Source organism: Pristis pectinata, chromosome 8 (assembly GCF_009764475.1).
Source record: "Pristis pectinata isolate sPriPec2 chromosome 8, sPriPec2.1.pri, whole genome shotgun sequence".
NCBI classification, from domain to species: domain Eukaryota; kingdom Metazoa; phylum Chordata; class Chondrichthyes; order Rhinopristiformes; family Pristidae; genus Pristis; species Pristis pectinata.
In genome coordinates this window covers 1246004-1262605 of record NC_067412.1, presented here as the reverse complement: position 1 = coordinate 1262605, position 16602 = coordinate 1246004, and the positions used below count along the sequence as shown (strand labels likewise).

Genomic DNA, 16602 nt, shown 5'->3' with positions numbered 1-16602 from the left:
GAAGGGACTGTGCGGTCTACTCCCACCCCGTGTTCTCCATTCTCTTTGCTTTCTGAGTCCTTGCTGCTCTCGTGTTAATTAATGCAGACGGCCGTCTCCCTGAATACCAACAGTTTCCAGTTCCATACCTTTGAAAAGATATTTTGGTTCTGCTTTTCCGACCAGGTTTACAATTGTTTCTCCCCCACATCATGTGCCTACTCATGGACGCTGTCCACATCACTTTGTACCCTTCTCGTAGCTCACAGTCCTACCCAGCTCCGGGCGTCACTGAGCTCAGATGGATTTACAGTATTTCCTTATCTAGAGCATTAATTAGAGACAGTCTGTCCACTTGAAGGTGAATGTTGTACTGGTACTATTATTATCTGTCCATTAACTAATCCTCAATCTGTACAAATATTATCCACAGTAATTTCTTGTGTGGCACCTCACTGAAAGCATTGTGTAAATCCACATCCACTGTACGTGCAGTACAGGTCACAACTTGAGAACCTGATCTGCCAGACACCAGTTCCCTTTCATAACATCATGACGTGTCCTGATCCAATTAAGTTTCCATTAAATTTCCCATTAGTACCTTGTCCCTATTAATATTCAGGCATTTTCCACTGATGTCAAGCTACCTCACTTATAGATCCCCATTCTCCCTTCAACAGTAGGGTTGCTGCCGGCACTTTCCAATCTCCGATGTAAAGTCTGAGGGAATGGTGAAGATGCGCCCTCCACTGCACTGAGCCAACAGTGTTGGAGGCCATGGATGCTGTGTGTGCGGGGACAAAGTGGGGATTGGGCTCTTTGTAAATCAGTCTCATGGAACGAGCTGGGCAGTGTATTTATTCATGTTTTTTAACTATGCAATGAAATGTAATTTTTGACACTGACTGTAGGTTTAGAATGGGGAGGATGGAGGACTGTGTAAACCAGAAGGGCAGGGCTCTGGAGAGAAGTCCACACTGACGTTCTCACTGGCAACCGAGCAGCCTGAAGCTGGAACACCACGGTCCAGGTGCGATTGAAGTTAGCATTGTTTCTGAGCCTGTGCAAGTGTAAAAATAAAATCACGCTGGATGATTAACCTGAAAGGAAAATAAAATCACATTTATTTATCTAATTACTGTTCTCCAAGTAGCTTTTGAAATGGGCATTAAAAGTGTCCAACAACAGATGAGAGTCTTTGCAGGGTGGGTAGATGCTAGGGTCTAACCTGTACCGCCCCTGTCCTGGGACAATGTTAAAGGGGTCAAATATTAAGTCTGTAGACTATGCTTCATTCTGCTGGCTTGTTTCTTTCCAAAGGTAGAATACAGTGTGTGGTAAATGCGCCAGAACAGGTCACACCAAGAAAACTTTTTTATTCAGCCTCGGGTGTGAACAGACGGAAAAGGCTCCGAGTTGTTTACTCTGCATATCTCAATGACTTACTCAGAAGAAATTAAACCGGAACTGACTCTGATCTCCTGTATCAACTGTGAACCTCTCAGGACTCACAGGGTTGGGTGCCGGGGAAGCTTCAATCTTTGGTAATTTATTTGCAGTTTTCCAGAATACTTTGCTCCTCGTTTGCCCTTCAATTGGTTTAATGGTGGCAGATTTCGTAGCTGGAAGAAATAAAATTACAAATCCCTTATCTGGCAATGAACACAGTCCCACACAGCAGCAGAACACCAGATCAAGCCCTTGGCCCATCAGCTCCATTCTGGCTCTGAGGGGAGCAGTCTGTCAGTCCCATTCTCCTTCTTACATGCCCAGCAACTCTGATGCTTTTTGCTATTACCCTACAGCCAATTAATCTAGCAGCTTGCCTTTAGATCAGGGAGGAAGCTAGAGCACCAAGAGGAAACTCGTGCTGAGAACTACACCCAGTACCAGAGATCAGGGCTGTTCCTGGAGACGAGGTAGCGGCACTAACTGCTGCACCATTGCATCATTGGTCTCTGGTACAACTTCCTCTTCCCCACCCTGCCCCAAATCCAGCAGCTGACTGCCCCCCCTTCTCACCTGCCAGCATCAGTCTGATCTGTCTCTGCCTCTCCTCCTCCATCTTCTTTCTGTAGTCTCCAAAGATGGATCTCATCAGCTGCCGCTTCTTCACCAGTGGTGCGTTCTCGCTGCGCAGGGTTCGGATTGCACGAAGGGCTCTGTCAGCTGCAATACAAAGTGCGTCATGGTATCCATCCACTGCCCGAAACTGCACTCTGCCTTATTCCACAGGCTCAGACCATTAGCATAAATCTGCCCCGAGAGCAAGTGAGGCAGGAGGTGGCCAGGCTGGGGGGGTTCTGCTCTCAGACAGCATCAGGAATCCCTCCTACATAGTATCCTGTAGCTGCACCTCATCTAACAATGAGGACGTGCTCTCAACCTTGTCAGAAGCCACACAGTGTAATAAACCCAGCTGTGTACAGCCATGTATTGGAACAGAGAATAAGAGATATAATTGGTGCTTAAAATCACAAAGGGTTCAGGTGGTGTAAAGAGACAACGACCAGATAATGAGGGTTTGAGGTGAGTGGTTGAAGACCCAGAGGGGACAGGAGGAAAACTTACACAAAACAGACATTTCAGATCTGGCGCTGCGTACCTGACCAGAACGGCCAGTACAGATCTGGCGCTGCGTACCTGACCAGAACGGCCAGTACAGATCTGGCGCTGCGTACCTGACCAGAACGGCCAGTACAGATCTGGCGCTGCGTACCTGACCAGAACGGCCAGTACAGATGCAACAGTAGCAGTTACAAATACCGAGAGACAAAATTGCCAGGATATGGATGAAGGGTAGGGGTGTGGTCATTGATCTGGACAATGGCCACTAACCCAAGGACTCAGTCAGGGTGGCAGGACTCCTGGGCTCTGGAACGCACCTTGTTTCTGATGGGTCTTCTGGGAGCGCAGCCCCAGCTCCAGCTGCTCGACACACCAGTCCACTTCTTTCTGGAGCTGTTGTTCTGGAGACTGGGAGAGGAGAAGATGGGGTGTTACAGCAATGCACAGACAAGAATCAGGCATTCCAAACTTAGAGCAACCTATTCTATGGAATGTGGGAACCTCTGCAGTGTTTCTGAACCCAGAACCCCATCTTCTGTACACGTCAGAGAGTAAAGCTCCCTCGGCACACTCCCGCATAGGGACAGCATGGGTCAGACAGAGTAAAGGACACAAGGGATATTGATTGGTTAAGTGGGTGGGCATGAAGCGGGCCGGTGGAGTGTAATGTAGGAGAATCTTAGGTTACCTGCTTTGGAAGGAGGAAGGAAAAAGTAATTTATTAGTTGAGTGGAGTGAGACTGCAACACATTGTGGTACAAAGTGATCGGTGGGGTGGGGGGGTCCCTATGCATGAAAAGTTAGCATACAGGTACGGCAGGTAGTGACGAAGGTTCATGGAACACTGGCCGTTACTGCAAAGGGTACGGGATATAAAAGCAGGGAGGTTTGATGCAACTTTTCAGGCTGCTGGCGAGCCCCCATCTACAGCACCATGCATGGTTTCGGTCCACATTTCAGGGAGGATGGGCGCGCATTGGAGTTCGATGAGGTCGCTGGGATGAAGGGGCTGACACACGAAGAAAGGCTGGCCCAACCCGCTCAACACTCACTGCAGTATAAATGAGAAGTGATCTAAAGGTGAGGGGGAGGGGGTTTAAAGGGGATCCGAGGGGTGAATTTTTCAGTAGTCAGTGTCTGGAATGAGCTGCCAGAGGCGGGAGTGGATGCAGGAACAGTAACATTTACTGTGCATGGACAGGTACTTGAATGAGCAGGGCACAGAGGGATATGGAATAGATAGGCATAGATGAGTGGGATGAAGGGGCTGTTTCCATGCTGTACAGCTCCATGAAACATACAAGATTCTGAGAGGGTATTTCCCCTAATGGGGACATCTAGAACTAGAGGGTATAGTTTCAGAGTAAGGGGGTGGCTACTTATTACAAAAGTGTAGTGAATCCCTTAATCCTCACCCCAGAGAGCTGTAGAGGCAGAGTCACTGAAGGTTTCCAAGGCTGAGACTGAGTGAGTTTCACACTACAGGGGAGTCTGTGGACTTGGGAAGAGCGGGAAACCGCTGTTGATGCCAAGGTCGGATCAGCTACAAGTGAATGAATGGCACAGCACACTCAAGGGGCTGAGTTCCTGCTCCTGTTTCTCAGGAAGAAATCGTGAGACATCTGGATAGAAGTGGTTCCATCAGGCAGACGCAGCATGGATTCAGGAAGGGCAGGTCCTGTTTGACAAACTTACTGGAGTTCTCTGAGGATATAATGAGTGCAATGGATAGAGGTGAACAGGTGGATGTTGTATACTTGGATTTCCCAAAGGTGTTCAATAAGGTGCCGCATAAAAGACTGTTCCATAAGACATGGAATTGGGGGTGATGTATTAGCATGGAGAGAGGATTGGTTAACCAACAGAAGGCAGAGAGTTGGGATAAATGGGTGTTTCTCTGGTTGGCAATCAGTGGTGAGCGGGGCGCCGCAGGGGTCGGTGCCGGGCCTGCAACTGTTCACAATATACATTAACGATTTGGAAGAGGGGACCAAGCGTAGCGTATCTAAGTTTGCTGATGACACTAAATTGAGTGAAAAGCAAATTGTGCAAAGGATGCGGAGAGTCTGCAGAGAGATATAGACAGGTTAAGTGAGTAGGCAAGGGTCTGGCAGGTGGAGTACAATGTTGGTAAATGCGAGGTCATCCACTGATTTGCATAAGGTTGGTTTGCAGGTGCAACAGGTTATCAAGAAGGCAAATAGAATGTTGGCCTTCATTGCTGGAGGGACTGAATTTAAGAGCAGGGAGGTTATGCTGCAACTGTACAGGGTACCGGTGAGGCCGCACCTGGAGTACTGTGTGCAGTTCTGGTCTCCTTACTTGAGGAAAGATATACTGGTTTTGCAGGTGGTACAGAGGAGGTTCACCAGGTTGATTCTGGAGATGAGGGGTTAGCCTATGAAGACAGATTGAGTCACCTGGGACTATACTCACTGGAATTCAGAAGAATGAGAGGGGATCTTATAGAAACACATAAAATTATGAAAGGGATAGACAAGATAGAGGCAGGAAGGTTGTTTCCACTGGTAGGTGGGACTAGAACTAGGGGACATAGCCTCAGATTTGGGAGAATAGATTTGGGACGGAGATGAGGAGAAACTGCTTTTCCCAGAGTGAACCTGTGGAATTCTCTGCCCAGGAAAGTAGTTGAGGCTACCTCATTAAATATATTTAAGACACAGTTAGATAGATTTTTGCACAGTAGGGGAATTAAGGGTTCTTCTGGGGAAAAGGCAGGTAGATGGATCTGAGTCCACGGCCAGATCAGCCATGGTTTTATTGAATGACAGAGCAGGCTCAACGGGCCGGATGGTCTCCTCCTGTTCCTAGTTCTTATGTCAAAACTCCCTCAATCCACATTAAAACAAGGCCAGCACAGTGCCCTGCTGTAATTAAAGTTCTTGCATCAAAATGAGACAGGGTGTGGCTGTCGTTTGGCCTGTGGCAGTCTTGGCTAATGCAATAGTTTCCTACACAAGTGACTACACTCAGAAGTAGTTGTTGCTGTTTAAAAGCAGAAATTGCTGGAAATACTCAGCTGGTCAGATGGCGTCCGTGGAGAGAGGTGGATAATGCTGCAGGTTGGTGGCCTTTCATTTGGAGTGAGCAAAGTCAGAAATAAAAACAAGATTTAAAATGCAGACACAAGAGATTCTGCAGCTGCTGGAATCTGGAGCAATACACACAAAATGCTGGAGGAACTCAGCAGGTCAGGCAGCATCTATGGAGAGAAATGAACAGTCAACATTTCAGGTTGAAACCCAGTCTTGACCTGAAATGTTGGCTGTTTATTTCCCTCCATAGACGCTGCCTGACCTGCTGCTTCCTCCAGCATTTTGTGCGCGTTGTTTTAAAATGCAGAGAAGGTTTGGGGATGGGACAGGAGGAGGGAAAGTGATGGAGAATGAATGAGGGTGACAAAGACATGCCTGGAGAAGGTGTAAACAGGAGGACTTACCCCACCTCCGCACATTCCTTCACCACTGTCTCAGCCAGCACCACCACCACCCCGTGACCTCTGCTTCCTGCCAGTGTCAGACTTTGTTCCCTCCTCACCACCCCTGCACTTTAAATATTTTATTTTTGATTTTATTCAGTTCTGATGAAGCTGTTTCCCTCTCTGGATGTTACCAGTGGGCTAAATATTTACAACAATTTTTGTTTGTATTTCGGATTTCCCCTTGTTGGCTTGAAAGCTCTTTGGGCCTCCAGGAATGGGATGTGAAAGGTATTATAGAAATGCAAGTCCTTTTTGCCTTAGTTCTCTGGGACTGCATTGAAGTCATTGACCAGGTCAATCAGTGAGTGGCTTCAGCCTGGGACTCGTATGCACCTCCTTCCCCACAGGTTTGTTACCAGTCAGAGTTGCCTGGGACATGCCCTAGTCTCCATACCAGGCAGTGTGCTTCTGTCGGGCCTGTGGAGTTCCTCTCCTCCCCTGGACTGTTCTGGCTCAGCTTCTTTTGGTCTTTCGGGAGCCCAGCTGGGGGCTTACTGTTCTGCGTTCTACCTTTCTTCTTTTTCTGCGAGGGTTTGGAAGCTGTACTTTCAACGTTGCGTTCACTTTGTGTGGGATCAACCTTCGACTGTCCTGTATGGTTAACATCAGCATCTGCCTCAGAGATTGCAAAATTAAATTTAAATTCAGGCTCTTGGCTCACTGCTCCTTTGAAGATTTGCTGCTCCTCTCCTGTACCATGAAGCGAATCACTCTGTTGCGGTGTGTTGGAGTCTATGGGGTTGGAGTTTAAGCAGCCGTGAGCTGGGTGTGTTCCTGGGGAGCCATCACTCCCTTCCTCGGGAACTTTGAAGTTGAACTGGAAGCTGCATTGTGCTTGGCTGCAGCTCCCGGAGTTTGGCCTGTGCTCTGCAGGGTTCGGATTCAGAGCTGTGGAGATAAAAATAATACAAGAGCCTGAGGGCACGTACCACCAGAATTAAGGGCAGCTTCTACCCCACTGTGATAAGACTATTGAACAGTACCCTTATACAATGAGATGGACTCTGACCTCACGATCTACCTTGTTGTGAACTTGTACCCTATTGCACTGAACTCTCTCTGTAGCTGCGACACTTTACTTTGTACTGTTATTGTTTTTACCTGTACTACATCAATGCACTCTGTACTAACCCAATGCAACTGCACTGTGTAATGAATCGACCTGTACCATTGGTATGCAAGACAAGTTTTTCATTGTACCTCGGTACAAGTGACAATAATAAACCAAAACCAAATATCACCCCTGCATCTACCCTGTGAAACCTGGTGAGAATCTGGTACGTTTGAGGGACATCACCTTCTCATTCTCCCAGACAGCATGGGCCTAGTTTGCTCATTGTCACCTCCTGCAACAGACCCACCGTCCCAGGAATCATCGTTCAGACTTCCAAGGCATCAAAAACCAAGGTACGTGAAGTTTGCTGACGAAATGGAAGCTGGCAGCGTGGTCGATGGGCAGGTGGTTGCAGACGGTAAGAAGGAAGTCATGGACTAGTCAGGTGGGCTGAGATATGACAAATAGGATTTAAGGCAGAAATAGCAAGGTGAGATGAATTTGAGATAAATAGAGAGATCCTGAGAAGTCTAGAGGAACAGAGACCTTGGCGATCATGTCCACAGATCCCTGAAGGGAGTGAGACAGGTTGATAAGGGACACAAGATACTTGCCTTTATGGGTGAGGCATTAAATACAACAGCAGGTGGTATAAAAATCGCTAGGTTACAACTGGAGCACTGGCTACACGTGTGGTCACCATACCACAGGAAGGGCATGACAGCACAGGAGAGGGGGCAGATTCACCAGAACGTTACCTGCACTGAAGAACGTAGTTACAAGGGCAGATGAGCAAAGGATGTTTCTTTGGAACAAAGGAGGCTGAATGAAGATTTAATTGAGGAGTATAAAAAGACAAAGGTTACAGCACGGAGAGAGGCCTCTCAGCCCTTCCTATGTGAGAGCGATCCAGTCCAACTGCCCTGCCTCTGCAAATTCTTTTCTTTCAGATTCCAACTATTCACCTCTCTATGTGTTTAAAAAGTCTACCTCCCCGGCAGTTTACTGCCAACCAAAACTACTCGCTGTGTGAGAAAAAGATTCTTCTCATGTCACTTCTAGTTCTTTTGACAGTCACCATCATTCCATGACCCAAAGAGCGAGAGAAAATCGAGAGAGGGGTGAAAAGGGCCCATCTACCTTGGACGAGAGATCAGTGGCGCAATGGATTTAAGTTAACTGGCAGAAGAACAAGAGGGGAGATGAGGGAAATATTTTCAGCCGAACAGTGACGGGGGATTTGGAGCTGGCTGCCTGACTGGGTGATGGATGCAGAATCCGTCACCGTAGTTAAAAACTTTCTGGGTAAATATTTGAAGAACCATAACCTGCAGAGTTACAAATGAATGCCAAGAGGAATTAACCAGAGTATTAGAAGCATGGACACAAGGGCCAAATGTCCGTCCACGCCATCAATTTTTGATTCTGTTCTGTGAAGTACTTTGTCCCGTAACATGTTGCCAACCATAGACATTTTGGGAGTCAGAGTGGAGAGGAATGTCTGTAATTGTGCCAGCCATTGAGGATTAATGGAAGCAGACAGTTTGACAGGGTTAAAGGTTAACAGAAGGAAGGCAAGTTCAAAGGTTAATGGGAGCAGGTAGGTAAGGAAGGTTGATTATTGACAGGAAATGGGGGCCAAAGGTTAGTGGGAGAAGGCAGGGTCAAAGATTAACAGGAGGAAGCAGGATCTTGACTTATAGGAAGTGAGAGGGATTGAAGTTTACAGAAGGGGGACAGGCTGGGTGAATGGAACCTATTGCCCACCAGACGGTGCCAGGGGCTTCATCATCCAGTAGTCCTGGGCTGGCACCTGGCCATGGTGTGTCTGCTCACCTTGCCCTGTCACCATGAGCTGGCAGACCCCAGTCTGCAGTTGCCAGACACCGGTATCCAGTTCCTCCTGGACAGTCTCTTCAGGGGCCTGTAACATGGGATGTTTCAAAGTCAAAGTCAAGTCTATTGTCATGTGCACCAGTACACGTGTGCACAGATGCATGAAAAACTTACTTGCAGCAACATCACAGGCACACAGCATCAGATAAGCAGCATTCACAAGAAAAACATAAATTAAACATCTTTTTTCAAAAAAAAACACAATTAGAACAAAAAAAAGTCAATTTTAGTGCAAAGTGGTCATGGTGTTTCTAAACTTTAGTGATGAGGGTTTTACCAATTGGTTCAAGAACCGAATGGTTGAAGGGAAGTAGCTGTTCCTGAACCTGGTGGTGTGGGACTTCAGGCTTCTGTACCTCCTGCCTGATGGTAGTTGTGAGAAGAAGGCACGGCCTGGATGGTGGGGATCTTTGATGATGAATGTTGCCTTCTCGAGGGAGCACCTCCTGTAGATACTACCGATGGTGGGGAGGGATGTACCTGTGATGTATTGGACCGAGTCCACTACTCTCTGCAGCTTCCTACATTCCTGCGTGTTCGAATTGCTATACCACACCATGATGCAATCAGTCAGGATACTTCCAACAGCACCTCTGTAGAAGTTTGTTGGAGTTCAGTGACAAGCCGAACCTCCTTAGCCTCCTAAGAAAGTAAAGATGCTGGCGCGCCTTCCTTGTGATTGCATTGACATGCTGGGCTCAGGACACGTCGTCTGATAGGTTAATGCCCAGGAATTTAAAGCTGCCGATTCTCTCTACCAGCGATCCCTCAAATGTAAACTGGTGCATGTTTGCCCTCCCAGACCATGAGCAAAGGCAGAGCAGGCTGAGAGGAGAGATTACTCACCTCAGTTACTCACACTACCCTGACCAAGGTCTATCCTTGGCCCCCTCCCATGACTAATCTACATGCTGCCCCTCAGCATAAGTATTGCACCAGCCTCCACATGTCCGCTGAGGACACTCAGCTTTACCTCACCGCCGTCTCTCCTGACCTCCTCTGTCCCTCGATTGTGGAGGAGCGGACATGTCTATGCAAATATTAGGAAGACCAAAGTCCTCACCTTGGTTCTTCAGTTTTGGACCACATTTCCACACCATCAGTGAGATCAACTTCCACATCTGTAAACTCTGGCCCTGCCTCAGCTCATCTGCTGCTGGAACCTCCTTCCTGTCTTGGTCACCTTCAGACTCAACTGTCCCACAGAACTCCCAGCCTCCCTCAACGTGTAAGCAAGAAGTCATCTCAAAGTCTGCTGCCAGTGACTTAACTCGCACCACCCTGTTTGTGCGTCACTCCTGTTCTCATTGACCTACGATGGTTCCCAGTTAAGGCAAACCTTGATTTTCAAATTCTCATCATTTTCAGATCCCTCCATGGTCTCGCCCCACTCCACCTCTGTGATGTCCTTCAGCCTTGCACGACTCCAGGATGTTTACAATCCTTTAATTCTGGCCTGGAGCATCGTAATCACTGTCCCTACAGCTGCCTACGTTCTGGAATCCCCTCTCTTAAATCCTCTGTCTCACAGTCAGAGTTATACAGCATGGAACTTGTCCCATTTGCCTGTGTTTGGCCCATATCCATCTAAACCCTTTCTATCCATGTACCTGTACAGATATCTTTTAAACACTGTCATTGTACCCACCCCCAGCAGCTCGTTCCATTTACCCACAGCCCACTGTGTGAAAAGGCTGCCCCTCACGTGCTCTCTATATTTTTCCCCTCTCACTTTAAATCTATGCCCTCTAGTTTTAGACTCCCCTATCCCGGGCAAAAAAAGTGACCATTCACCTTATGATTTTATAAACCTCTATAAGGTCACCCCTCAGCCTCCTTCACTCCAGGGAAAACAGTCCCAGCCCATCCAGTCCCCCCTTATAACTCAATCCCTCCAGTTCCGGCAACATCCTCGTCAATCTTTTCAGCTTAATGACATCCTAGCTATACCTCGGCAACCAGAACTGCACAAAATGCTCCAAGCGTAGTCTCACCAATGTCTTGTACAGCTGCCATGTGACGTCCCGACTCTTATACTCAGTGCCCTGACCGATGAAGACAAGAATGCCAAACGCCTTCTTCATCACCCTGTCTGTCTGCATTGCCACTTTCAGGGAACTATGTACCTGTACCCCTAGACCTCTCTGTTCTACTACTCTCCCCGGTGCCCTGCTATTTACTGTGCAAGCCCTGCCCTGGTTTAACTACCAAAATGCAACACTTTGTACCTGTCCAAGTTAAATTCCATCTGCCATTCCTTGGCTCACTTTCCCAGATGCTCTAGATCCTGTTGTAACCTTCCTCACTGTCCACCACACCACCAATTTTGGTGTCACCTGCAAACTTACTAACCGTGCCAATTACATTCTTATCCAAATTGTTAACAACAGGGAACCCAGCACCAACCCTGCGGTACACTGCTTGTCACAGGCCTCCAATCTGAAAAACAACCCTTCACTATCACCCTCTAACTGCTTCCACCAAGCCAATTTTGTATCCAATTGGCCAGCTCACCCTGAATCCATGTGACTTAACCTTGCAGACGAGCCTACCATGCCATACCTTGTCAAAGGCCTTGCTAAAGTAACTTTAAAATGCTCCTACAAACTAATCTCTGTGAATGAAGTTTTGGCTCATCTGTCCAATTATCCCCTTCTGTGGCTCATCATTGAATGTTTTTAGTCCAATGAAGTGCCTTGGGTATGCTCTACCACACTGAAAGCAATACAGAAGTGAAAGTGGCTGTTGCCATGTGCTGTAATGGTCACAAGTGGGAGGTAAAGAGCTTCAAAATCACAGCACACAGGCTGTGTGACCTGTCTGTGTACTGTACACAATGCTGTACTAAGCACCATATTCAGACCAAAACAATGGAAGGAATCTTTTGCGACTCAGTACCAAGCAAGGACCCTCATCAGGCAGGAACATCACCAGTCTCTTGTTGCTGGGAGAGAGGCAAAGAGCATGGCCTGGAATAACTGATTATCATCAACTTCACTTACCCCCTCCATCAAAATATCCGGAAAACCTCGGGTTCCTCCCCAGACCAGTGGTCAGCCTGGGCTCCTGAAAGAACAGAACACCCAGTGAATGACTGCAGCCACTCTGCTCTCAGTAACTCTGTCTCTCAGTCAAGTATAACGTGAAATTTAAGTGGTGAAAGGATTACTGTAACATTTAACATTTACTGTAACATATTTTTCATTATTTGATGAATGTGAACCACAACAGAAATCCAGTGATTGCTATCGGCCAAGATCAGCAAAGCACACCACTGCATCAGCGCTTGGTAGGTGCTTTGATTGAAAGTCACATCTGGGCTAAAGGCAAAGGTCAACAAACAATCTGCTGGAAGAACTCAGCGGGTCGAGCAGCATCTGCAGGGGAAAGGAACTGTTGACGTTTCAGGTTGGAAACCTGCATCAGGATTCACACCATTCCTGATGCAGGGTTTCAACCCAAAATGTCAACAATTGCTTCCCCCCACCACAGATGCTGCTCGACCCACTGAGTTCCCCCAGTAGATTGTGTCTTGCATCTGCAGTCTCGTGTCTCTAAAGGCAAGGGTCAATCAGTGAGTTAGGGCCAAGGTTGTGTGCTGCCCTCTCAAACTGGTAAATTGGTTTATTATTGTCATATGTACCGAGGTACAGTGAAAAACTTTGTTTTGCAATGCCAGCCAGACAGATCATTTCATCACATCAGTGCACTGAGGTGGTACAAGGGAAAAGCAATAACAGAATGCAGAATAAAGTGTTCCAGTTACAGAGAAAGTGCAGTGCAGGCAGACAACAAGGTGCAAGGTCACAACGAGGTAGATTGTGAGGTCAAGATTCCATCTTATCGAACTAGGGGACTGTGCAATCGTCCTATAACAGCGGGAGAGAAGCAACAGGTAGTTGTGGTCACTTGATCCATCAATCTGGGCAGCAACAAAATCAGTGGGGCCAGGGTGCGAGTGGAAGGATGAGAGTCAACCCCGGAGCAGCGCGTTTGTTGTTTTGACAGTGGACCAGAGCAAATAACTGGGGAGGGGAGGGTGTGGGGGGGGAGGGAGGGGGGGGGTGTGGGGGGGTGTGGGGGGGAGGGAGGGGGGGGTGTGGGGGGGAGGGAGGGAGGTGTGAGGGGGGAGTGAGGGAGGTGTGATGGGAGGGAGGGGGTGTGGGGGGGGAGAGTGTGAGGGGGAGGGAGGTGTGAGGGGGAGGGAGGTGTGAGGGGGAGGGAGGTGTGAGGGGAGGGAGGGAGGGAGGTGTGAGGGGAGGGAGGGAGGGAGGTGTGAGGGGAGGGAGGGAGGGAGGTGTGAGGGGAGGGAGGGAGGTGTGAGGGGAGGGAGGGAGGGAGGTGTGAGGGGAGGGAGGGAGGGAGGTGTGAGGGGAGGGAGGGAGGTGGGAGGGGAGGGAGGGAGGTGTGAGGGGAGGGAGGTGTGAGGGGAGGGAGGGAGGTGTGAGGGGAGGGAGGGAGGTGTGAGGGGAGGGAGTGTTGGGGGGAGGTGTGAGGGGGAGGGGGGGGTGTGTGGGGGGGAGGGAGGGAGGTGGTGTGGGGGAAGGGTGAGTGGGGGAGGTGTGAGGGGAGGGGGGGAGGTGTGAGGGGGAGGGAGGGAGGTGTGAGGGAGGGAGGTGTGAGGGAGGGAGGTGTGAGGGAGGGAGGTGTGAGGGGGAGGGAGGGAGGGAGGTGTGAGGAGGGAGGGAGGTGTTGGGGGAGGTGTGAGGGGGAAGGAGGGAGGGGGTGTGGGGGGAGGGAGGGAGGGGGTGTGGGGGGAGGGAGGGAGGGGGTGTGGGGGGAGGTGTGAGGAGAGGGGGTGTTGGGGGAGGTGTGAGGGGGAGGGAGGGGGTGTGAGGGGGAGGTGGGGAGGGAGGGGGTGTGGGGGGGAGGGTGTGGGGGGTGTGTGGGGGGGAGGGTGTGGGGGGTGTGTGGGGGGGAGGGTGTGTGGGGGGGAGGGAGGGAGGGGAGTTGTGAGGGGAGGGGGTGTTGGGGGAGGTGTGAAGGGGAGGGAGGGAGGGGGTGTGGGGGGAGGGGGGAGGTGTGAGGGGAGGGGGTGTTGGGGGGAGGTGTGAGGGGGAGGGAGGGGGTGTGAGGGGGAGGGGGTGTGGGGGGGTGTGTGGGGGAGGGAGCGGAGGGGAGGTGTGAGGGGAGGGGGTGTTGGGGGAGGTGTGAGGGGGAGGGAGGGAGGGGGTGTGGGGGGGAGGTGTGAGGGGAGGGGGTGTTGGGGGGAGGTGTGAGGGGGAGGGGGTGAGGGGGAGGGAGGGAGGGGGTGAGGGGGGGGAGGGGGTGTGGGGGGGAAGGGAGGTGTGAGGGGGAGGGAGGGGGGTGTGGGGGGAGGGAGGGAGGGGGTGTGGGGGGGGAGGGGGGTGTGGGGGGGAAGGGAGGTGTGAGGGGGAGGGAGGGGGGGTGTGGGGGGAGGGAGGGAGGGGGTGTGAGGGGGGAGGGGGGTGTGGGGGGGAAGGGAGGTGTGAGGGGGAGGGAGGGGGTGTGGGGGGAGGGAGGGGGGGTGTGGGGGGAGGGAGGGAGGGGGTGTGGGGGGGTGTGGGGGGGGGGAGTGACGGGGGGGTGTGGGGGGGGGGAAGGGAGGTGTGAGGGGAGGGAGGACCGAGGCCGGTGGGCCTTGAGGACCGGGGCCCGGCCTCTGCCGGGGCAGCGAGCACTGGGTGAGGGGCGGCGGGCCATGCGGCCGAGGGCACGGGCTGTGGTTACCGGAGCGACCCCGGCCGGACGGCCCAGTGCGGCGGCGCCGAGGGTGCAGCCGGGAGGCGCCGGGCGCCACACTCACCGTCTCCTCCGAGCCGGACACCACCGGAAACGGCAGTCGACCAATCACATCCGTCCCGCTGGCCGGTGTGGAGCGCTCTCCAGTGACGTCAGCCGCACACTTCCGCCACCCGCCATTGAGCTGGAGACAAACGAACCATGTTTTGTACAAGGGAGGCGGCAGATGCTGCAGTCTGGAGCGACAAACAACCCGCTGGAGGAACTCAGCGGATCGAGCAGCATCTGTGACAGGATAGAAACTGTCGACGCTTCGGGTCGAAACCCTGCATCAGGACCTCCAGCAGATTGTTTGTTGCTCCATTTTTATATAATTGGGGTTTAGAAAGAACTATCGGCTCTGGGCCATGTAAAAAACAAAAGACAGGCGAGAAAAATAACACATTGCCTCCCAGCACCAACCACGGAAGGATTTGGTTTATGTGCAGCTGTTGTTTCGGTAATTCAGCGCTTTTCCTGTTTTCCCCCACAGAAACTCTCCTCATGACCTACCTTGTTGTGACCCTGCACCTTATTGCACTGCACTTTCTCTGTAGCTTTAACACTTTACTCTGTACTGTTATTGTTTTTACCTGTACTACATCAATGTAACTGCGCTGTGTAATGAATTGATCAGTAAGATCAGTTTGCAAAACGAGTTTTTCACTGCACCTCGGTACAAGTGACAATAATAAACCAATACAAGTACCAATGTTTTTTTGTTTATTTTCCATTCTCATTGCCTTTTTTTCTCCATACCTCCCTTGTTCCCGCTTTTTACCCCCTGCTTTTTGTGGTCCGTGGAAGTTCGCGTTGGCTCCATATACTAGGAATTGTATTTTTTCAAGTGTCAGGGAAGTCCTGTTTTATTTGACTTTCATTTTCCAATACCCTGAGAGTGTATACAGGAGCTGAGTATCCCCACTCCTCTCACATTCCGAATTAACTAAACATAACCAGTCGGAAAAAAATGTGCAAATACGGGAGTTCATGGGTCGGAGCTGAAAGTAACAGTCAGCATTGACAAGCTAAAGTTCAATTTACAAACAGTCCGAATATTTAAACAGAAACGTCGCCACCTGCTCACTAGCTCTCGCTTCTTTTGCATTCTTCAATTCCTGTTAAAAAGGGAATATCACAGGGAGTGGTAAGGCGCGGAAGCTTTTCCCCACATTAGACCATTTTCACCCACCCACTCAACCCACTCATATCCTACTGCAGAGTACAAATATCGGCATCGTCATATGCCCTTGCACCTAATTTCTTGTCATCAGCAAACTTGAATACCTCACACTCTGCCCCATCCTCTTAAGTTGTTAATATAAAAAGTAAACAACTGAGGGTCAAGAACTGATCCTTGGGGCACTCCACTAGTTACCTCCTTCAAGCCTGAGAAGACCTATTTATTCTGACTCTCTGTGTGATAATCAATCTTCAATCCATGCTAATTCACTTACCCCAATACCACAAGCTCTCATCTGGTTCACCAGCCTTCTGGAAATTCACATCTATGTTCTCCTCTATCAACTCTGCTTATTACATCCTCGAATAACTCCAGCAACTTTGTCAAAACTGGATTTATCTTTTATAAACCAGGTTGACTTGGTTTGATTACATTAAACTTCTCTAAATAACTAGCTATTTCTTCCTACAAATCAGCCATTCTAATTAGATTATCATTTTTAATAATACTTTGTGATTCAGAACTGTTGCTTTTTCTGTCGAGGAGTACTGCACCATTATAGCAGCACACAGGAGAGCCAAGGAGGTTCCCAACCCTAATCCACACACCCGGGTCAGTCTCTGTTCTCTCCTCTTCCATCAGGTAGGAAATACAGGAGCCTGAGGACATGTACCACCA

At 49.9% G+C, this 16602-nt stretch overlaps 1 protein-coding gene across 2 annotated transcripts; it reads right to left on the bottom strand.

The window, feature by feature from the left end:
* Positions 1–1079: 1079 nt before the first annotated feature.
* On the bottom strand, positions 1080–14854 carry c8h8orf33 (chromosome 8 C8orf33 homolog). Of its 2 annotated transcripts, none has more exons than XM_052021624.1 (7): positions 14767–14854; positions 12002–12065; positions 8940–9027; positions 6444–6937; positions 2865–2955; positions 2002–2148; positions 1080–1601 (listed from the first exon to the last, which is right to left on the bottom strand). In XM_052021624.1, exons 2-7 carry the CDS (start codon positions 12008–12010, stop codon positions 1426–1428), a joined length of 1005 nt encoding a protein of 334 aa, XP_051877584.1. In that variant the 5' UTR covers positions 12011–12065; positions 14767–14854; the 3' UTR covers positions 1080–1425. The 2 variants fall into 2 exon arrangements, with proteins under 2 accessions (XP_051877584.1, XP_051877585.1); XM_052021625.1 differs by lacking the exon at positions 14767–14854 and adding an exon at positions 14691–14732.
* Between the last annotated feature and the right edge of the window lie 1748 nt (positions 14855–16602).

What these genes read in the sequence shown, in the direction of transcription:
- c8h8orf33 (XM_052021624.1), bottom strand. An exon ending in GCTCATGGTGACAGGGCAAG is followed by an intron (nt 6,938 to 8,939) that starts GTGAGCAGACAC and finishes TTATCTCCACAG; the next exon opens with CTCTGAATCCGAACCCTGCA. An exon ending in CGACAGAAGCACACTGCCTG is followed by an intron (nt 2,956 to 6,443) that starts GTATGGAGACTA and finishes CTCCTCTCCCAG; the next exon opens with TCTCCAGAACAACAGCTCCA.